Here is a 25,013-nt window from a genome sequence, read left to right as displayed (position 1 = left end):
GAAAGCAAGACAAACTGTCAGAAAGAAGAAGACTGTTAGCAATTTCATACCACCAAAGATAAATCTTTTAAGCTCCCGATTACATTGAAATTACTGTGTTGTGAATCCTTCCCCTATGCTGTGGAACGTAAGTAAAGATGATATTAATACGTTGATGCCAGCATGACCCATCGGTGGCCCATGCTTGTCTGTTCCATGGGGCGGTCTGACCTACCGGTGCCCCATGCTAGATTGTTCTATGCGGCAGCATGATCACTATGGGCCATGTTTGTATATAAAAAAATACGTAGTACAAAATGTAATTTTATTGATTTAACATTATATGCATTAATATTTCTACGTTATAATCAAAAATTTAACACAAAATACATAACTTATAATTTAATCAATACATTAAGTATAACAAAATATAACTACTTATGTTACTGATGCAATTTTTTAAAACATTTTAAACAAAGTACCGGCTTATCTGGACAACTGCTACAAAAGGTCATTACTTTTTTGTTTTGTTTGTGGGCATACTGTGTACCTTTAAAGTTTGTTAAGCATTTGTAACACTCTTTACAACTTTTCCTCATCTTCCTTATGGATCCTTGGTGTGAACTTAAAAATTATTATTTCCATCTACTTACTATTAATTCTTCACTAGGGGGATTCTCAACACTCTTCAATAGATAATCAATAATTTTTTCCTCTAAATTTTAAAATGTGGTAACGCTTGGTCCCCCACTTTTTGTGGATGTACCACGCATTTACTAAAGAGGTCCCGCATATTAGCTCTATGACAACTTTTCGATACCATTTTACCATTTTCCATAAACATTTATAATAGGAACACATTTGGTCAGATATATCAACTCCCTTTTTCACACTATTGTAAGAAAAAAAATGTATCTAGTTTTAATTTATCATCTTTTCCACGAATAATGGCGCAATTGTGAGATGTCGAAGCGGTTAACATGCACAGAGGACTATGACCAACATACAGATTCATCAGATGAATCATTGAATTCCATATCCATTGTATCTAATATTTAGATGGACAAAACTAAAAATGAAAAATGCTAACTGCCTTTTTTTAGAAGAAAAGAAACTTTTTACTACCGTTACAACTTACTGGAAGAAATGTGTGCTCAGATAATTCGTTATGTCAAAACTCTACGGATCTCGCACCTCACACATAATACTTGCACACTAACAAAACTCTTTTTCTCTTGCCATCAATTCTAAACTTAGTAAAACTCACATTGTCGTCTAACATGTTCGATACATGTCATTTTTGGATGAACATAAAATGTGGCATAGGTATTCTGTTCTCCATTCTAGCTGAATTTTGGGGAATTATATTGGAATATTTTAAAAAGAGAGAATGTCTAATTACTGTTAAATACAATTTATAAAATATTCTTTGGAATTCTACAAGGTATCGTCGAATGATGTCGATTCATTCGAATGTCGTCGAATGTTGTCTTTTAAAAGACAACTGACTCGCCACTGTATCTTGCATGGCGAGTGCTAGGTCACAACTTTTGTTTAGATTAGATTACGTTATTTCCAATCGATGGAGCACCGTATTGGTTCCTGAATAGGTTGAGGTTCATATAGGAAAAGTGTAAAACTGATACATGAATGCATACAGTATATGATTCATATAGTTCCTTACTGTGGATTTTTTTTTCTCATTACAATAGAGACTTTCCAAAACTTTCCCCACTGAAGCATTTCAAAACTTTGTTTCTTAGCTTTTTCGATCCACCCTAGTGTGCATATACACATAGGGCGATCAAATATGAATGACCCTTTATCGGCTGACAATCAGGATGGGTATTGGTATGTGTTTGGGTAGCTGAAGTCATTAGACAAGGTCAACTACAGTAAAGAAGCCACAGCAGCCAGCTTGCCCCATGCTTTATTTAGTAGCCTTACAAGGAGTGAGACAAGGATGCCTGTCTCTATAGAGCAACACATAATCATAAAGTTCCTCGTCAATGAAAACATGAAACCAGGTAAAATTTACCCCAGACTGCAAGTACAATTCGAGAAAGCTGTCTTTTCATGGTCAAGAGTGAAAATTTTGTGCAATGAATTCAAGCAAGGCTATGAACGTGTTGCAAATCAAGATCTTTTTGGTCATCCTCACACCAGTGTGGCTAACAAAAACATTGCTTATTGAACTGGATCGACACCTATGGAAGTGTCTAATTAGTCATTAGAAAGCAGTTGGGTATCAAAAAAGTCTCAGCTTACTGGTTTCAAAGTTGCTGAATGATGATCAAAAAGCTGCACGAGTTTGAATTTCTCTATTTCTTCAAATTCATTTTGAAGAAGAACGGGTAGCCTTTTTGCATAAAACAGACATCAGTGACGTGACACAGGTGCATCATTACACTCCTCCAATCAAAGTGTGCAAGCGTGGAGTAGAGAAGGAAAGGCGAAGAAAACCATGTGAAATCCGAAACTCAACTGTCTAGGGAAAACGTGATGGCCACGTTTTTTTGGGATTGGAGGAGGGTCTTAGTGGTGAATTTACGTGGATGTTAGACCATCAATGCAACCTACTACTGTGGTCTCTTGAATGAAGTTAGGTTTCAGTATCAACTCGAAAGCCAAGATTGTCTCTTCTGTGAGGTGTTAATCCTTCACAAGAATGCCAAAGTCCACACAGCAGAAACTGGCAGAAAGGCAATGGAAAGCACTTGAATATCTACCTTCAGCCAAAACTTACAGCTATGTGATTTTCACTGGTTGAACCTCTCAAAGAAGCACTTTTGGAGGCAAGCGATTTGATACCAATGATCAAGTGGAAACATTAATGTACAATTGGTTAGATACCCATCTCCAATTTTGTTCTAGGAGAACGGAATAAAAAAATTACCAAAATAATGGGAAAATGTATCATAAAAGGAGGAGATTATTTAGAAAAATAATTTGTAGAAAGGTAGATGTTTCCTATAAAATAAATTTTGTTTAAACAAAAAGCTTGTTTATATTCGATTCACCTTCAAATATTGCACGTGTGCATATATATATATATATATATAATTAACAATACCGTAAGACCAATTTGGTTTAAATAATTTTTTGCGCAATATGCTGCAAAATTAAGGATATGAGAAATTGTAGAAAGCTCGCCAAAAAGTTACCAGGAGCTGTGGCTCCAAGAAAAGTTCAAAACATTTTTTAAAAAAAAAACAATGTCATTGAAGAGTGAAAAATTATGCTACACGTTAAATTAAACACAGTAAAATACTAATCTTTGGAAACTAGTAACGGCAAAAAATACAGTAAATACCTATCGATGTGACAAGTGAAAAGTTAAAACATAGTAAAACCAATCGATGGAACAAGTTAAAACATAAAACCAACATAAACATATAAAAATATTTTTTCTTGGTCTTAGCAAGACCCAATGTGTTTGTTTTCGTTTCAATTTAATTTCAGATTTCTAAAATTTATAAAGGTATAATTCTTTAAGCTTGCAGGTCCAGCCCGTAAATTATTGTATTTTTTGACTAATAGCAGACTGCTATTTATTTTTATCTTAATTTTTATTTTTATTTTTATCTTATTCTTGTACATCGGAATTGTTTTTACATCTTTTAACACCTTAATGTGTCATTTTGTGCGGATGTGTAGAGAAATTGGAACAGAGAATTGAGACTATTAAATTTTCTAAGACAATTCGTCTATTTAATTAAAATTTTGTAACGCAAAAGTTTCAATTGTCTGTTTCGGTGAAACGTGTAATGGAATTAGCTTAATTCGAAGTTCAACTAGAAATTTCCCTTGTAAAGCCAGGTTGGATTTCGAGTTCAGCTAATTTACTATTTTCCGCTTTATATTTTTATATGTTTATGTTTGTTTTATGTTTTAACTTGTTCCATTGATTGGTTTTACTATGCTTTAACTTTTCACTTGTCACACTGATAGGTATCTACTGTATTTTTTGCCGTTACTAGTTTCCAAAGATTCACCCTTCGATGGCATTGTTTTTTTAAAAAATGTTTTGAACTTTTCTTGGGGCCACAGCTCCTGGTAACTATTTGGCGAGCTTTCTACAATTTATATATATATATATATATATATACGAATAGAGAATATTTGTTAAATTTATATATATATATATATATATATATGCTCACATCTAAAAATATATATATCCATACTTGAGTTCTGTAATTTTTGCTGTCTTAACCCTTTGACGCGTGGTGGTCGCGCCCTGAAACCACGAATTTTCGAATTTTTTTCTTCTCAACCTTCTGAAACTGTTGAGTGAAAATCAACTGATTACTCATCTTTGACCTATAAATAACACAAAATGACTGCAGAATCATACATGTTTTAGGTCTTAGTACTTCAAATCGGACGCCTTTTAAAATTCGTTTTCAATGAGTTTCAAAGTAACTTCCTTTTATTAATATAAACAACTTTAAATATCAAAAGTTATTCATCGCACATCATGATTTCTATCATAAACAATAAAAAATAGCAATAATTAAACTGCATATATATATAAAAAAAACCCTCTATATGTATGGCATTTGCTTTGTGGTTTCAGGGCGCGACCACTGCCCCACTAGAGCATTGTGCCACAACGTTCTAGAGGCTCGGTGGTCGCACCTTGAAACCACTGCTCTTCACATTGACGTTTGCTTGCTTCTCAAATAGGAATATTTATTTTTACCCGGATATAGATAAGGGGTTTTGAAATCACAGAGTTATTTCATTACTAAACAATACATGCACCTGCCCAGTAAAAAGGTCTTTCTTTTCCAGAGACTTTTCTCTGACCTCAACATACTTGCTCCTCAAGCTAGTATTGTGATTTTATAAATTATTTCCTGTGGTTTAAATTTAATGTAAATATCATTTGATGTAATTAAAAATATAAATCATGTAAAGTCTTATTTAAATTTAAAATATTTTCTGAATATTTTGAGACAAAATACGAATAAAATAAGTATGAATGGGAAACTTATGATCCGTACCAAAGCCAAAAAGACCAAGCCCCCTCCTCCATTAACATAAAAAAACCACAAATTTCATGTGCCAGATGAAAAGAAACTAAATAACACTGGACATATACCACTGAAATTTAGATCCAATCAGTGTACATTTTGTAGCACAAGGAAGAAACATGATAGATGAAGATACATGTGCAAAACGTGCAATGTGGGTCTATGCATGTACCAAAAAGACAAAACATGCTTTGAACAGTGTCACAAAAAATATTTGTTCTTTGAAATTAAAAAAAAAAAAAAAAAAAAAAAAAAAAAAAAAAACACTGAGTTTTTTTTTATCCTTTATTTTACTGAGTTTTTTAATCCATGTAGCCAAACATTCTTATTATGTAGGTACTTATACTTTCACTGCTATAGAAAAATTACATAAATGTTTATTTTTAAATTTTTTCTGACGATTTAGTTTGTAAAATAATGTAAAAAATATATATATTATGCAATTCTTACATGCATTTTTTTTAAATTCATAAATTTCCTCATTATCGGAGCACGGGAAAAGGTAAGTTTTTTTTCCTACTACCTAGGTAAGTTTCAAAGTCCTAGACGCGCGGTGGTTTCACAGTGTGACCACCACCCACAAAACAATGGGCAAGAGTAGATTTTTTTTAATTCATATATTATTTGTCTCTAGGATCATAATATTTAATTTCTAGAATTTTTAGTTAAAAAAATTATAAAAATAATATCGCGCACGTCAAAGGGTTAAGAATTACAAATGCGAGTAGGGAAAAGGTCTGAGCATTTGAGAACCACTGAAAATTATTTTAAATTGAAAATTTATTTCAAAATTTAAGGTCCTGTATCTTTAATCTCTTAGAGGAACAAAACATGTATTCGGAACTTATTGATCAACTTGGTTCCGGGCTTCAAAACCCTTGATAAGTTCTCTTTGAAGTGTTGAACTGAGGAGATTAGTATTTAATTTTAATCATTTTTATATGCAATACTTTTCATATTTAAATTTTTAATTTTTCATGTACTACCTTTGGGTACGACTTTCTTCAAGGTAAAATATGGTTAGGACCTTTATGGGATAGGAATTGTAAACTTCCATTTAAGCTACTTTTTTTTTTTTAAAAAATTACATACATACATGCACGCACCTATATATATAATATTAGATAAAAATTAATACGAAACATTTTGAATTCAATTATTTTCCAAAATATCAAGTTTACTTCCCGACTTAAGAGACACTAAACGTTTACGTTTTTTGAAAACCACCAGCACGAAATACTGAAAATAAAATAGTCCATCCACTTCTGTGATAGCAAGCACCAGCAAACTTAATAACAAATAGGTATCTATCACACCTCTGCTCTTAGACCCTTAATTTGAATGCCTGTAAATATCAGTTCAGTCAAACCTTTAAGGAAAAAAGGAAAAACCCCAAAACATATAGCGAGGCAACAATGAAATGACTATTGTTCTTAAGCTTTTAATTCAAGAAGCCAGTTTGATATATGAATATCGGTGCGATGGAATGTTGTACAATGATGATTAAATAGTTGTTCTTGTTTTTTACAACTACTACACAGTTATAGTTGGGACAGACATATAAAACACATGCTGAAGCCCTGATTACACAGTTGTAGTTGGGACAGACATATAAAACACATGCTGAAGCACTGATTTGTTACTATCAGGAAAAATACAGTGGCAAATACTTTTATTAAAATGATGTGCAAGCATCTAAGCTAGTTTTAGTTACATTGTAATTCTGTAATCATTATCTCATTTTCTCTATGTTATATCAATTCTTTAAATAATACAAGGTGTGGCTATTAATTTCCAGGACTGCTCTAATAACACCAGAACAGATGATGTGAAAAACGTAACCTTTTAATATGTTTCGAAGTAATCCCTATCTGCCGTAATACACTTCTATGCTTGGCTGTATAAACTGTGGAAACAACTTTTAAAGCCCTCTTTCGGAAGGCTCTTCAACGTCGATGTCACGTTCTTCTTGATGTCTTCAACTTCCACAAACCTTGTTCCTTTGATCACAGTTTTGAGTTTGGGAAACAAAAAGAAGTCTGCGGGGGCCAAGTCAGGAAGTATGGCAGATGATGCAGTTTCACGACCTCATGCTTGGCCAAAAACCTCTTCACAGGCAATGCAATGCGGGGGCAGACATTGTCATGCAACGTGACATTGAAGAGGCTTCCGAAACAGGACTTTAAAAGTTGTTTCCACAACTTATACAGCAGAGCATAGAAGTTTAAAGATGGGGATTACTTCAAAATATATTAAAAGGTTATGTTTTTCACATCATCTGTTCTGGTGTTATTAGAGAAGTCCCGGAAATTAATAGCCACACCTTGTATATCTGGTAATTAGGTTTGATTAACCATTACTCAGCAAAACCATAAAACAAATAATAACAGTATTTTTTATTTGAAAAAATTAACATTTCATTGATAAATAATTTAGATAAATAAACATTGTCAATACTTATAAAATTTAAACAAACACTGGGATGTGAAAAATAAAACTATTTAAGTGATAACACATTATAACAGCAAAATAAAATGTTCAAGAACAAAAGATACACAAACCTTTTTCTAAAAGCTGAGGAGAAGAATCTAACAAGATTTTAAAAGCCGCAACAGATCGATTATCCACACACATATTTTCCAGGAGATATGCAGCTAATTCTTTCAAAGATGTGAATTTGATTCCTAACAATTTTTCAGCCCATTCAAAAATAAGGTGACAAGCTGCAGCAGTTATTTCAGTAATGCCCTTTTCTTCAGAAGTCTTAAGAAAAAAATACTTTTTAGTTTCATTCAACAAAGGGGGGAAAAAAGAAAAGGGACAAAAAATTAAAGTGAAATATTATTTTTATATAAAATGATACAAAGTACACATATGAAAACAATTCAGTAAAATATAATAATTCAAATTCTTTCAATTACACCAATTAAAACATTAATTCTGGCATCAATGCTATTGCATATATAATAGAATTCCTGTAACAAAACTTTTAAAAAATCTAGAAGGGTTAAAATGTTTTAAGCAGAAAGCCCTATTAAGAGGGAAATCATAATGCAGATAATGGAGTTGATAGAATGTAATTAAACTTTTTAACCTGCGAGCATGCATGTTGTGTCCAATGGACCCACCTGATTAAAGAAACTTTTCTGAAAACACCCCTATTTTTCTCAAGTGATTGTGGTTCAGTGTAGGCTCCTCTGAGGGAAATGTCCTTATGTTTCCAAATTTTTTTGCGAGAAATTTGATTCGAAGTTTTGTTTTGATCGGATGGGGTCTTTCAGACCCAGCGCACCTATTCTTAACGTAGTTCATTTGTGGTAGCACAGAAAGCTGCCAACATGTAGCATAATTTATCCTACAAGAAAGAAATTTTACATTTGCAAAAATTATTAGAAGATGTATCAACTGGTGAAGAATCCATTGAAGAAACTGATGACGAAAGTGATGATCTTTTGAATATAGTAGAATATAGATATGAACAGATCTTTTGAATATAGTATATACTGTGTTATATTTGTGTGTGTGTGTGTGATTATGTGTGTGTGTGTGTGTGAGATTATGTGTGTGTGAATGATCTTTTTAGTTCTTATAATAATGATTAAGAAATTGAGATAGCTGATGTTAGAACTTCTGCTCATAATATTATTACTAACTTGCCTGGAAACATCAGTAAGGAGAAATATGTACGGACTGCAAGTCAACTGTGGGAGATTTTACTAAGTGAACAAATGTTGCTGAAAGTTGTCAGTTATACAAATATTTATAGTGCATCTATTTCTGACAACTTTCAAAGAGAGAGAGATGCTCATCACACAACTCTAATTGAAATTTGTGCTTTTATACGTCTTTTATATTTTGTGTTCATAAGTCATCTCATGTAAATATGAGGGATGTGTGGGCAACAGATGGAACTGGGTTAGAAATTTCCCCACAAAACTATGTCCTACAAACATTTCCTTATGTTTGTGTTTTGCTGACACTGGAATGTACCGGTGGTAGTCGTTTCATCTCTAACATGAATAATCCAAGAGTCGTCAATGTATAGATTTATTATAGCATATATATATTATTATAGCATATATGACATTTTGGCAGTCATGAAGCTCGGCATCAAAGTTCAGGCATGGCTTTTCGCAGAGTGGTAAGGAGGATATCCCAAGACGACAAGAATTGATTTAGCTTTTAATTGCCCATTTTTGTTTACTCCAATTAGCAGATCATTTTCCTTTTAGATAGCACTCTTTAAATTACATATCAATAGTGGTTTTAACTAAGTATGATTGAATTTAAACTTTATGCATCATAACTAATTCTAACAAAGGAAGAAAAGATGGACAGGGCAGCGCAGAGTCTTGTAGCAGCGAGATTAGGAAGCAATCTGACTGAAAAATGGCATGCACTCAGTATTTATAGTAGCGGTTACATAATAGGCTAACAAATTCTAGAAGGTACTGGTCTAGGGGGAAGATCCTAAATTGCAGAAAATTAATTAAAGGTTGTGTGTTCATGAAAAGCAAAGCCATCATATTTTTTTATATTTTACATCTCCCCCCCTCAAAACAAGACGCCGGGTGAGCAAAGCATTATTAGATTAGTGAAGCAGGAAGTACAAGGAAAGACATGAAGAAACATCCAGGACATATAACATACTTTACCTCACGGAACTATTATGGACTATTATAATTATGACAGTTGGTCTACTATCTAAGATATATGAATAGTACAGATATATGAATTAGTACGATTACTAATGTCAATGATCTATTATAATTATTTTTGCTGTCTAAAACAGCAATAATTTTGCCAATGAACTATTAAGAATCATTTACCAATATCCTATTAAAAAACTATTATCAACTATATGCAAACTATATATGAACTGTATGGCAATAAAAGTTTTTTTTTTAACTGTATGCCAATATATTACTTTGAACTTTTATGAATTTTACAATTATAAAGTATTAGGAATTATACATCACTGAATTATTTATTGTATATCTTTTGAATATAGTACATACTGGGTTATATGTGTGTGTGTGTGTGTGTGTGTGATTATGGCAAAGCCTCGAGGGCTATCTGCCTAAAGGGAGAAATGCCTTCATGGAGGACTTTCTAAGGGAAACTGGCTCATATACACATTACACATGGGGAAAACCAGTGTTATATTTGAATATATACGTATATTGAACTACCTTACTGAACTAAATTGGACACTAAATTGTACTATACTAATTAATTCAAATTCTCAAATTATATTATTTATTTAATTAGTTAAAATTGTATCAAATGTTATTATACTAAATATATTTGTATTGCTACCACAAAGACCAAATTGTACAAATCGAAACTGGATACGTATCCAAAGCATGTAAGTGCAACGGCACCATCTGTTAAATGCTATATATATTTTTGTATATATTTTCAAAATTTTAATAAATGCTCGGGGTCTTGGTTGGGAGTCCCAGGTTTCACAGGAGGTCTTGGAGCTGTCAGTGTGGGGTGAAACAAATATTTCGTGACATGAAGGCTCCGTGAGTCCTGTGATCTTCTGGTTTTCTCTAGACCGAAGTGTAGTGGGACTATACCTACATTACTTATAATAAACATTGGGTGTCTCACTACACTTCTACATGAACCTTTCATTGGAACTCACGTCGTCAGGAAAGAATCAGATAAACTTACACCTATAAGAGAGATTTTTGAAGATTTTGTGAATAACTGCCAGAAATATTACACTGTCGCCGAGTTCATAATTGATGAAAAACTTCAAACTTTCTAAGGAAGATGTTCTTTCAGGCAGTATATTCCTAATAAACCTTTGAAATACGGGATAAAAGTTTTTGCGTTAGTTGATGCAAGAACTTCTTATATGTGGAACTTGGAAATCTATCCAGGTTCACAACCACAAGATCCAAATTGTGTAGAAAACTCACCGGATGAAACCGTAAAAGGACTGTGTCGAAACCTCTATTGAAAGGGTTCGAATATCACTACAGATAACTGTATACAAGTTACAATCTTGCAAAAGATCTGCTAAAAAAAAGCTAACTATTGTCAGAATAATTCGAAAAAAAAACAAAAGAAAATTACCCACAAAGTTTGTTTCTGGCAAAAATTGAGAAGTGTTTCCATCAATTTTCAGTTTTAAAAAAGATACAGCTTTAATTTCCTATGTTCGTAAAAAAAAAAAAAATAAATAAATGTGCACATTTGTTAACAACAATGCATCACAACAATGAAACAGGTAATGCCAGAAGCCTAAAATTGTAACATTTTACAACCTTATGAAAGGGACTGTAGACATAGTTGATGAAATGTCAGCTTTGTATTTTACATCCAGAATATCTAAAAGGTGGTCTATGGCAGTATTTTTTAATGTTTTAAACACCACTGCAATAAATGCAAGGATACTCATTTTGTCATCCGAAAATGCTCCAAAATTATATAAAAGTAAGCATTTATTTCTGAAATACCTTGCATTGAGCCTCATCAAGGAACAAACAAAATTTTATGCTTTGATACCATCTCTTCCGAAAGAACTCCATGCAAAATTACATACCAATTTCAAAAATAATGATGATGGACAACTGCCGAAAAAAAAAAGATCAGAAACAAAAAGGAGATGCGATGTTTGCCCACCGAAAAAGGACAGAAAAAACAAAATGCACTGTACAAAATGTGAAAAATATTTGTGTCTGAAACACACTACAACATGTTGCTAACATGTCCAACGTGTTGCTAACATTCGTTTCACTTTTTCTCTGTCTATGGTGATAATAAAGAATCAGTACAGAATAAAGGTATGCTACTTTTTTCTATATTAATATAATACATTTCTCTATTCCTTTAAAATATCTTATTTCAGAAAAAATGTATAGAAATTAAAATCTTAATTTTTTATAATTTGAATTTTTAAAGTTTGATCATAAAATTTTGGCATAAATGTAATAATTTTACCTGAAGAGTAACAGTTTTTTTTTGTCAAAAAACATTGAGCCGGACCCAGGGCGTCTGCTCGCGGGTTAATTGGGAAAACTTAACAAGCAAAATCTTTGTATTTGAGAGGAATTCACATATTAAGGCTTCTAATATATAAATTACACTTCTTAAAGAGAAAAACATATGAAAGAACTTATTTTGCTTCTATTGCAGTTCTGAGTTTGTGCAATGAGAATATTACTGTATTGTGCAAAGAGAATATTACTGTAAATATAAGCTGTAAAAAACTTGAAATATTGCAAAAAGACAATTTTTTTTATTACAAAAATATTTAACCTTTTCATGGATAAAAAATATCCTTCATAGTTCAATGAAAAATTATGTTAAAGAAGAAATTTTTAAATTGTATTTTTCATATATCTAACCAAGAAGAACAAGAACCTGATAACCGGATCAGAAAATGCTAATAAAAATGCTAATTCAGATTAAAAAATCCACCAAATGAAGAAATTTGCATACCTTATTATTCCTTCCCCCCTCCCCATCAAAGCTTTAATTTTTTAACATTTCTCAAGACATTTGTGCAAGACATTTTGATTCATTTTTGCATGACACATTCACAGCTCATAACAATCACAACACCAAGATCGATCCTGCATATTAGTGCCTCAGGAAATAATAGCAAAAAAATCCAGTCCCATAATGTTTTGATTACACCTTGTACTAATCATAGAGGTAGGAAGTAAGATGGAATAGCCCTAAACACTCTGAAGCACTCGCGATCCCTACGTGGTGACCAAAACATTGAGTCATTTACCATTGAGTTCAATGGGATTTGACTCGTTCGGATATAAATATTTTGTAATTACATCATAAATATACATATAAATGTATATATTTTCTTTTTCTACAACACTTCAGAGCCCTAAGTATATGAAAACAACATATTTTTAAACAACATTTCATTCTAACGGAATTAAATGCTATACTTTTCACAGGACAGTTTTCTCAGAATGGTTTAATTTGAATGAAATATTTTCACAAGTTTTCATTAATTACATTAGGAAAAAAAAAGTTAAGGTTATTCGATTTTATTCGGTTAAGGTACAAAAATTAAGATCAAAGTTTATTGTATTATTAATATTAAAATTATGCATTATTTCTTTTCTATTTATAGAGCTTCTTCCTAAAATACTTTCTTAAATATGACATGATTTTTTGGCTTCTGAGGCATCTTTTAAATCGAAAAATGTAAGTCAATTTATAATTAATGCTCTATTCGGTTCATTTTAAATTAGAGAATTATTAGGAATTAACAAAATACTTTAAATAGTACTTGACGTTCTCTGAACATTTCTGAAAGGAAATAAAATAAGTTTTTTTTTTTAAGTATTATTTAAAATTTGTAACCGAGTTATTATAAAATGTAAGGGGAATAATTCTTTTAATTATAATTATCAGATTTTTTTTTTACCCTTCATTTCAATAATACATATTCCAAAACTCTTTATTACGTTCTTAAGTGTGCATCTCATAGCATTTGCTTTACAATACCTTTTAATAGATTGCTTTCTAATACAAACAATTCTTGCTTAAATAGTTTTATAACATATTTGTCAACAGGATTTCAATTTATGTTTACAATTCAATATTAAGGTTATTACACATTTAGATAACATTTATAATCATTATAAATTAGATACATTTAATAATTAGATTTGTTCACAGTACTTTCACAGTTGTTTATAAATGAATAAATTCTTCATTACAAATACATTTATAAATAATTTAATGAATATTTATGTATTTTGTTAAAGGCAGATATATGCTTTTTGCAAGCACATGCATAAATACCCATACATATTTCCTATCTTTCATTTCCGGCATGTGCAAATCTTTAATTTCTGTACATTCACTATATTTTTCGAGTAAAGTAATTTACACTAATTTAGCATACACACAAAAGTTTTATATAAAAAATATATATGAATATAATTTGAATGATGGATTGCAGCATTTGATGGTAATTTTATTTTTAATTAACCTAAATAAGTAAAACGTGTAAGCCCAAAGTGATTATTTTTCAGATATATAAAATTAAAACGATGAGTTTAAAATGAGCAGCAGTAAAGCCTCTTCTGTAAAAAATTTTAAAAGGTACGTTACAATAATATATGGATGTGAAAAAAAATTTATTTTATTTAAAACATTTTGGCATTTGGAACATAAAATAAAAGTAGCGAATACTCTATCAAGGGTATCGAAAGACGTATACAATTTTAAAGGTACCATAAGGTATTTTTCATTCTTTAAGCATAACATTATTGTAAAAATCTATATTTTTGTAGTTCAACAGCTTAGAATTTTATAAAACAAATTCATAATCAAAATCGCTGTTTTAGTTATCGAAAAATAACCAAGATGTGATTTTTGTGAAAATGTCACTAAACTATACAAATTGCTATTATCCATCACACTATGAATGTTTCTTTCATGCGAAAGTGTCCCTTTTTCGCTTTGTATGGAACTGTCGTGTGTCGAAATACTATCAGAACCCTGTCAAGCGAGCTTCTGAATGTAAACAAAGAACACCCCATCTGGTGACCCAAGCTTCAAAGCAGTGCTTCACTTCTAGTGGCGGTTGGCCCCTCCTTCCTTTCCTACCTCCATGGTACTAATATCTGTTACAACTGCTCATTACCTGAACTGAAATATTTATTTTTCTTACTAATACATCAGCAAATGCAAATTTTCAAAAATACCTAACAAAAGAGGAAGTAAACTCACTAACCACAAAAACTGGTAAAACTGGTATGCATTATTTAATTACAGAAAAGTATACTATACTGTCTGATACAAATGTTAATATTTATAAACATACATTAACATAGATCAAAAGAGTCATTCATTTTTGAGATAAAAATATAAAAATGCTTCACAGTAATAATTACAATATGTTTCAAATTTCTGTGTTTTGTATACAGTTCTTGCATTTGGGTTTAGAATCTTGTAGGTATACTGGTTTCCTATACAGTGAGTAAAAAAATTTCATCAGCTTTTATGTCATCCTGTAACACAAAATCACATGTTAAAGTTCTAAGACACTAAATCTTCATCTGCTGCTGTCAAACTTCCCTTTGGTTAATTAAGACTAAGAGTTACTCTGAAAGTTAAATTCACAAGATAGATGAGGATTCTGTAACTGCTTTTGTATATGTTCTTGGACCAATCTGAATGTAACTACTATTGTATATGTTCTTGGACACATCTGAATATTGATAATTTCATATTTTTTATTATCTCATTTTTCTTTTGTGGAAATAACCATTATACAAAAAAAATGATTCTCCTTTTCTCCAAATCCTTGGGCTCTTCTTTATTAAAACCAATCTTGTTATGATTACGTTTCATTTTCTCGTACTCTATATGGATAAATTTCTGAAGTACATACCATTTAGTAATATAGTTAGAGACTCACATATACATTTATTTTTATCTAAATTTTCTCTATTTCTAAAATTTTTACTTTTGCCCTTGTCAATATCTTCTGATACAGTTGATTCATTACTATGTTCACATTCAATATATTCATCTTCTGAAATATTATATATAGATCAGTTCTAATTCTGTTGAAACATTTCAAAAAATGTTTCTTCAAAGGCTTTCTGACCATAATGTACATTGCTTCAATGATCCTACCATGCGGACACTTATCGAACCTGGTGCCATAAACAGACATCTTCCATTTCAGTCTAAATTGAACTAAAAATTGTTTCTATTTTGAATACTCATAGTGCATATACAATAAAAATAAGATACCAAATATTAAGCTCTTTGTAACTTTCAAAATGATAAAAAAACAACAAGATTAAACTACATACCCACTGAAAAATCTACTACTTCTGAATTAATTAAGAATTTTTTGATAATGAGCCATGTTTATGATTAAAACTGCTTTTCATTGACCACAGAATGAATCAATATGCAAATACAGTATTGCCTTTTCATTTGCAAAATCTGTATAATAAATATATTAAGCTCTGCAGGATTTTTAAAATAACCAAAAATATGTATATAAAAAATAACAGAATCGTATAAAACATGAAATACTGAATTACTTACATCACAGTTATCTGAATTCAAATCTGGCAATTTAGGTGGCTTTACATCTACCTTTTTCCTTAAACCACTGTAGCAGTACCTACAAAAGCATAGACAAATTAACAATTTTAAACAATTAAATTTTAAAGTTTTATATCAGTCTGAAGATAAAATGTCATACATCATAATAATAAAAACATTTAATATTTCACATTCAACTAACATAACAAAAAATTAATAAAATGATCATATTTATGAAATAATACAGCAATTTCATACATATGCTATATAAATATTTGGCAAATTAAAATTTAGAAAGCAAAGAATAAATTAGCATCTTCTGATTGATTTGTTATTTACTTTCTTTTCAATCATGAATCTGGCTTCATAAATATATTGAACATAGAACAATGGCATCTTAAAACCCTGTTTAGGTAAACTGCACAATTTTTTAGACATGAATTTCATAATAAACATCTTATTTATCCATGTACTTAGTATAAAGATTAAGATATCTAAATGTGAAATAAGTTTCTTATTGTACTCTTGTCACATGTAATAACTACGATGCTCAGCCACAATGTAATCATAATTCAGATTTCTTCATTACTTTCAAATTTATGGCTATTAAGATTATTCCACTGTTCCTTAAGAGATGAGAATTATTTAAGCTCTAGATAACTATAAAATATAGTGAATAGTCAGATGTCTGTCATTCAAGATACTGCAATAATTCCCAAACTAAAAAGCAATGTGTGGCATTATATAATGAAGGAGAAATATGTTAATTCTCAGAAGAACAAAAATTTCTGATGACAACTTATAAAACATTCCACAGTGGTTCTCACTATAGCTCTCTTTTCCAGGAAAGCCCCAATTTGGTCTTCTCGTCCTGAACACAATAACCATCACATTGCTGTCAAACAGCATGATCTCAAATTTCCAAGTCTGAAAGCTTCCAGATTCCACTTAATACTTGCTTGTTTACTTCAATTTTGAATGCTACAGTGAAACCATTTCTCATCATCAGTCACAATGTATTCAGTAAGTCTGACCACTGTGACATACAAATACTGATGAGGAATAATTGCAAGAATAATGATAAGGTATATACCACTTTTCTTATCTTTCAAAATCTACTGCACTTAAGCTTTATGACCCCCACAGCTAGAAAATACTTCTCGGCACTTTTCCAATTAGTTTCAAATCATGTTTATTTTATTTAAAATCATTCACAATGTTCTTCTATATCATACAACAAAACATCTTGGTGTCTAAGTATTTTAAAAAGATTAGAATGTCAAAATACTGGTGATATATGGCTCGTTGACCAAGATGCCATATTACTAATAAGCATAAAGAATCACATATTCACATAAATGTCTCAATTGTCATGGCAACTATGTAAAAAAAAAGTGAAACTGATTATAAACTTTGTATCCAAATTTTTTCCCTGATCCCAGTTAACTTATTTTTCGCAAGACTCATCAAAGATTATAAAACCTTTTCAGGACGGCAGTCTCAGTTACTGAACAGCTGCTCTCTTGGAATGGTGCACTGATGAGATACACCATCTTGTTGGAATGGTTAATTTGTGTTGCTGAGCATAAATTTGGGGAAAAAAATTTATAAATTAAATTTATGGTTTAATTGTTCCAGTTTTTGGCATGAGAGGAACATTCAGGTAAATGTCAGAATTAATTTGAAAATTTTATTATATTTTCCTTTTTCACTTGAAGTATAAAAAATGCTTTGCCAAACAATACACTAAATATTCCCCTCAACCCTAGGCATACTCTAAGAGGAATGAATAAAACCTTTAAAGCAAGAGGATACAGGATAGAGTCAATATGATCGAACAGGAAAAAATGCATATAATTTAATATTCCATACAAGGAAAGTCATGCGGTGTACACATTAGATTTTTTCAATTTTAATCTCATTTCTAAGTACTGTTTCAAAATTTTATAATTAGTTTTTTCATACAAAGTTGTTAATAATTTTTCTTATTTAGAACCATTGGATATTTTCTTTTATGATGCTAAAAGTAAATCTGCATGATAATTGCATAATCCTTTCAGATATCCTACATCAACATCTAATATACAGGATGACTCAAAAAAACGTTTACAAAATAACACGGCAAATTAGCCATACAACAAACATAAAAAAATCATATAGGAACATAGGGTCGCAAATACTATCTAGAGCCACTAGAGGTTTGTTTGAAATAATATGTAATACAAAGACAAGAAACAAAACCATTTTAAATCATTTATTTATATTAGTAACATGCTACAAATGTACGACCACTATAGGAGATGCTCAAAGTTTTTCCCAGATACATCGAGACATGCCAACATTGATGCTGCATTGAATGGCACATCTTCTCAAAGTTATCACATGTATCTCGAACAGATCTTGCTACCACAACATTTTTTCCTATTAAGTCTTCCAGCGATGAAAAAGGTGATTCAAATGTATAAGTGCTTTAAAAAAAAAAAAGACCAGAAGGAAAAAAATCAATTGGAGACAATTCTGGTGATCGTGGTGGATAAGATTGGTCCTCGCAGCCAGTCCAGCACTCAGGAAAAGTAGCCTGATATGTGTTCCGACTTGTATGCTGAAATACGTGGAGCTCTATCATGTTGAAATCAAATGCATCAACAAATAAGCAGAGGAACATCATTCAGCATGACTGACAGAATTTCTTGCAAGAATGCAAGAAAAATGCAACCATCAAGTCTTTTTGGGAGAATGTACGGACCAAATAAACAAGCTCCTACAATGCCAGTCAACACATTAAGGATAAATTTGCATTATGAGACATGTGTACATGCAGCATGTGGGATTTCATCTACTCAAGTATGCAAGTTATGAATATTCATCACACCCTCTAGTGAGAATGTAGCCTTATCAGTGAAGAGAACACTTACTGTGGAAGTTTCGATCTACAGTATTTTCTTGCAAATGTGCGCAGTGCGAATTCCATGCACTCGTTGAAGTCTTCTGGTTCCAATGTCTGGATGCATTATAAGCACTTTAAAAAAATTACACCTTTTAAAGGTATGCATTACTTTTTTAACAATTTGTTATATTATTTAAAAGTTGCAGTAGCTGCTCTGCATATTCCAGTCATCTGATATAAAGACATCAAAATGAATATAAAACACTATTCAATGCCCAAAAATTGTGCAATAACTGAAAAATTTTAATTATACAGATAATATTTGCAATGATTAATGAAAATTACAGGAGGTCCATTCCATTTCTTTAAGTATTATAAAAAAACAAAAAAAAAAAAAAAAAAAAATTTAAATATGTCCTGTTGACAATTAATCAATTTCTACAGCAAACAATGAGATATTTTACTCATTATTAATATATATATTGAACAAAGATTAATTCTTATTCATCCCTTAAATAAAAAGATCGCTAAATACGAAGAGAAAGTACTGTTTGAACTCCACCAATTCATAAACTTCTGTAACATTATTCTTATACAATTTTCAGCTGAAAACAAGAAATATCAGAAAATAAAATACAGCACTATTAAAGGCCATTTTCTAGTTTTAAATATATTAATTGGTAAATAATTTGAAAGAATACATCACATATATTCTTAAACCAAAAATTATAAACATAAACATGAACACAAATAAAATCAATGCAAAAAACTATGAGAACACACCTTGAATTTCCCCTTGTACCCAGTCTACGTGGTTTAACAGATGGAAAAATCTGCTTCATTACTTTTCCAAAATCAGCTGCACACAGAGGATCAGTGTTACTGTGACGACAGAATAACCTAATAAGATGAAATATTGTCAGACTTTTGAAGGTAACACTGTAATAGGAACCTAAATAAATTACAGTTTCTACAAAATCAAATTTTCTGCCTTACAAAATTCTTCTTAATTATTACAAATGTTTGTTATTTCATGTGCAACAAGAAGCTCTGTAAGTATCCCAATATTAAATACACCAAATACTAACTTTAACAATCTAACAACTTTTAAAATAAAGCAGTTGACTGTGAAAGAGTATTAAATAAAATGCAGTTACAAAATTTTCGAGGATAGTTATAACTTAAGTCATACAGCACTCATTTATTAAATATTAATTAAATTACCTTTGCAGTGACTTCTACCTGCTACATTATTTTTCATAGAAACTGATATCACAGATAGCTAAGTGATCAGCGCGTTGAACTGCAAAGGGAACGATTGCGAGTTCAAACCTCATCCGTAGTGATTGTAAGTTAGCTTTTCTCATTTTTAAACGTGTTTCTGATATTTAATCCCGACTCATTTTAGTCTTATTTTATCTATTTATTATTATTTTTATTGTTCTCATTTCTTATTTTATCTAGTATTATTATTATTTTCAATTTAGTTTAAAAATGTGCACTGTAAATAGAAACCATTATCCCATTATGTAATGATACATATGTATCTCTTGTACAAATAATTTTTTTATTTTTACCTCATTGCATATTTTATTCTCTATATAATTTTACATAAACTGTCCAAAATCTGAACCTTATTTTAAATTCAAAAATAAATAAAAAGAAAAATCTGAAAGCTTTCGGATTTTATATTACTCCCAAACAGGTCCCCCCCCCCATTTACAGGCACATACTCATTTTGAGAGCAGTTGGGCTAATGTTACATTTTTCTAAAAATATTTAAAAACAGCATATCTTTAGAAATTTTATTGGATAAACTTTTTTCTTCTAATTTATTTGTGTAAAAATACATGCAGAACAATAAAATTATAGAACACTTTACTTATTACACATACTCCCATACCACACATAAACAAGCAAGCCAAGGGAGGAGGGAAAGATTAAAAAATATGAAGCTGATTTTATTATATGGTGGATGGTGCTTCAAGTTATTTAAGTCTCTTTATATACTGCTTTAAAATTTTATAAATCTTAATAAGCAAAACAATTTTATAAATCTTAATTTGCATAAAAACTTATTTGTGCAGATAATAACTGTTTACTCTTAGCATAAGAGTTGTTAAATTGCTTAATAAACAAAATTTCGCTATAAAACGAACTGACTGTGATATTCTTCTGACCAGACTATGAAACAGAAGATAAAACACTTTAAACTTTCAGCCTTGTATGAGTGTCACAAGATTTTTTCTTTTCAATAATTCTATTGGCTAAACACAGACTTCACTTGCATCCTCGTTTGGAGGACTGGCGCTATCTCTTATGGTAGACGGGATTTTCCGTAAGTATCACTGGCTCTACAGCAGCTGCCAGAATGATGTTCATATGATATATAATTTGACAAGAAAGTGATCCACTTCAAAGAGTGATACAAAAATAACTTTTTTGGGAATTGCGATATGAAATTGCCTGATTTTTCCATATTTTAGATAAAATATTTAAATTTCCCCCCTTTTTTGGTAAATTTTTGAATTCCCGAACTTTTCCGCCACTTTTTTGGTCAATTTTCAAATTCTCTGACTTTTGCTGATTTCCCACATAGCATGGAAACTCTGAGATAACTTTTTGCCTTGTGGAAATGAATTTCTGGGAGCTGCATGAGAAGACTGTGTATGAATGACACTTCTTTGATGATTTTGATGGTAAATATTTTTTCTGCTTGTATTTTAAACCAGAATACAGGTTTGTTTGAAACAGTGAAAGGTTTTCATGCCTTTCACTGCACAGTTCTGATTTCGTTACAGTCTGTGATACTACAATGCAATTAATTTCTTACTCAGTGATTTTTTTGCTTTATCTTTGAATTTTCTGATTTAGTTTTTGTTGTTACATAAAAGTGCATCTATTTTAGAACATGCAGAAAAAGGTCTTAATCTTATTTCTTAAATGATATTAACAGTGAGAATAATTCCAGGAAACTTTTTGAAATGATATATGGTGCTCAAAAATACATAAAATGAATCTTATAAATTAAGAATTTTCAATAATTTTATTAGCATAGAAATTCTTTTCTGCATGTGACAAAATTATATTACTTTTGTAACTAATTTCTCATGTTTGTGCATAGTGAAATGCACAAAAGAAAGAAATGTTCCGATTCAAAATTAAAATGTGACTCAAGCCAAAATAGTTATTTAGTCTTCACTCAGGGGAGAAAAAAAAGTGTCTAAACATAAACATGATTTTTCTGGATAATACATTCATTTCATTACTCTGAACAATTATTTACTTACGGCATCAAGAGTGAATATCTATGAAGTTTTGTGAACCAAAGTTTGCTTTACATGATTTGCAAATACGAATGACTGGAATAATGACATAATGGACCTGTGTGTCAAATCCTTCTCATCTCATTCCAAACTTTAAAATTGATAAAAATAATAAAATTGAGTAAATTGGTAAAAAGTTATTCACATAAAAAAATTCTGTAAGCTGTGTTTTTCCCCCCACAGTGGGCTTTTAGAGGATTTTGTTGTGAAATTAGGGAGTGTTCCTTGCTATTCTTGACTGCTCCATTTTGTCTAGCGCTGGGCCAAAAATGTGGGGAAAGAAATGGACCAAAATACACCAATATACATGGTATGGCATAAAAATACATGGTATGGCTTTAACATAAAAATACATGATTTCCTTGTTGAAATATTTTCTGCATGGAGCCCATATCAAAATTTTAATTTCATCTGTTTTAATTCATGACATTGCCATAGGACTACATTTTCAAAGACTATTTTCTCTGATTTGTTCCTTAAACTAAAATCATAATCTACAACCAATCATTTAAGAGATATTTAGTTGCAAATAATTTTTTTTAATATTCTGCACATATAAATCAAAAGAAAATTCTTTCAATACAAGATCTGCTTTTCACTTACTGATATTCTTCATACACCTCCTGCTTAGGAAGAGAAACATCGGGATCTTCCTCCAGATGACTCTGGATCCAAGTCACAGCTGTCAAACCTTCTTCATCAGCTTTTTTACCCAATGGATTTTGACTTTTTCTAAAGATATATTCATTACAAGAATAATTTAAAATCTCTAAAAAATATTTAAATTAATTAAAACAGTGCATAAATGAGAAAGTCATAGCTCTTTTTATTTTCAGTTAAGGATATAGTTAATGAACATTGGAATGAAATTTATACATAATAATAACAAGAAAATAACTTGCTTCTCATTATTTTAAACTTTTACATGTATAATAATACCTATATTGTATTTACTCATGTATCCCCCTCCTTTTCTTTACCAATTTTATGGTATAAAAATCAAGAGAGGAAAATTATGTGAATAATTAAAATTTCAAAAAATGCAGGTGCAGTATGAGTATAACAAATGAAAAATACTGAAAGATAAACTACCAGTAACTATCATAATATTATTCATATCATAATAACAAGAAAACTGTATTCCTATAAGAATATACACTAATATTAGCATTATTAATATCTGATATCATCATTTCCACTTCCAGTATTCTGAGTCTTGCCTATGCTTCACTGTTGTCCACAGCTACTCTTTAGGCTCCAAATTATTTAATGCTGCTGGAACTGTCTGTTATGTCATGTCATCTGCTACAGCTTACACACTGTTGCAATCGTCATCATCATCAATACCTTCATCATAACTCAGTCTGTTTTCCCACATGCAATGAACTTCAGTAGCATCATCAGCAATGGATATCCACATTTTCTTCAAATTCTTCCCTACTATTGCTTAATTAATCAGAACCCATGCACACAAAATCCACGAGAAAATTAATTAGTAAAACAAAAACAATTTCTAAAGACTTTTTTTTTGCTTTCATATTTTGAACCAGTCTTAAAAATAAATTTTTGTGCCAAAAAAATCTGATGGGTTTAAGATTTTAAATTACGTCTAAAGGGGTGTTTTTTTAAAGTTCTGTGTGTTACATTTATGAATTAAATATCATGTCCTACATACTCAAATCATAAAATTCAGTTCAACAGCAATATCGTAAAATAATTTTAAAATGAGCTTATTCTTTTATTTTTAGAATTTATTACAGAGTCTCATGTGCTGGAAATAAAAAAAAATTTTTTTTTTTTTTTCTTTCCGCACAGTGTTGCCATTGCTCACTTTGAAATCGTCGAGGTTGTTACTAAAAAATTTGTTGAAGTGTTACAAATTGTGAAATCAATAATAAAACAAATTTCAAATTCAAATTAGGGATTCCACATGCCCATATTCTATGGAAGATTATGTTATTCAAATTTTGATGTTTCTAGGTAACGCTGTTTTATCACAACATGAGAAACATACTTGCATTCATGCAAATTCTTCATTGTTTAATTTCTTTAAATATAATACAGGGCTCTAATATTTGGTGGCAACAATTCGAAAAGCCATTTGTCGTTTATAGTTTTCAATGCAAAATGCCAAAACAAAATAATAGTTCTTCAGGGCAAATTCCCCTTTAGACTAAAAAAAAGGAACAAAAGAAAAAAAGGCAAAAAATTATTTATGGTTTGTTTGACAATTTGTATGTTTGCATAAGTAACTGCTAAAGTGCAGAAATCAGTTATCCTGCAGATTATCTAGGGTGATCTGTTAAAGTGCAGAAAATTGTTTTATTTCTGAAATTACCTGAGTAATGGTGCACATTACCTATAAGGCTCTTGTTAAAGTGAAAATATGATCTTTGCCGGAACAATAGTAACATTTCTATATGCTTAAAACAGCCGCCACTTACACTTTTAAATTGTTGATTGAGCTCATATAATCCGAAACTTATGAGTTATCCAATTACAAAAGTGTTCATGATTCTGATAATGACGGTGATGTTTATTCTGTTAAGTCAGAATCACCTAATGTGATTAACTCAGTACATCAAAATACTATGACAACTAATAATATTTTATTACACTTTTGGTATAAGAATAATAAACAAAAACTAAATTTTTCAGTCTTGAAAGGCTGAAACTTACATACATACTACACTGTTCTCATTAACGGAGCTTGTAGCAGAT

At 30.7% G+C, this 25,013-nt stretch overlaps 1 protein-coding gene across 1 annotated transcript in view; it reads right to left on the bottom strand.

The window, feature by feature from the left end:
* Nucleotides 1-25,013, bottom strand: part of LOC118184144 (uncharacterized) — a 79,494-nt gene that overhangs the window by 27,103 nt on the left and 27,378 nt on the right. Inside the window, exons 4-7 of the mRNA XM_085815943.1 lie at nucleotides 22,896-23,024; nucleotides 19,750-19,866; nucleotides 16,080-16,158; nucleotides 7,580-7,781 (exon numbers count right to left, since the gene is read on the bottom strand). Of these exons, the coding sequence (XP_085672069.1) occupies nucleotides 7,580-7,781; nucleotides 16,080-16,158; nucleotides 19,750-19,866; nucleotides 22,896-23,024 (527 nt within the window). The remainder of the gene's footprint in view (nucleotides 1-7,579; nucleotides 7,782-16,079; nucleotides 16,159-19,749; nucleotides 19,867-22,895; nucleotides 23,025-25,013) is intronic.

Source organism: Stegodyphus dumicola, chromosome 4 (assembly GCF_044657685.1).
Source record: "Stegodyphus dumicola isolate Sdum_Otavi_A_Nest chromosome 4, ASM4465768v1".
NCBI lineage: Eukaryota > Metazoa > Arthropoda > Arachnida > Araneae > Eresidae > Stegodyphus > Stegodyphus dumicola.
This window is presented reverse-complemented; position numbering and strand designations above follow the sequence as displayed.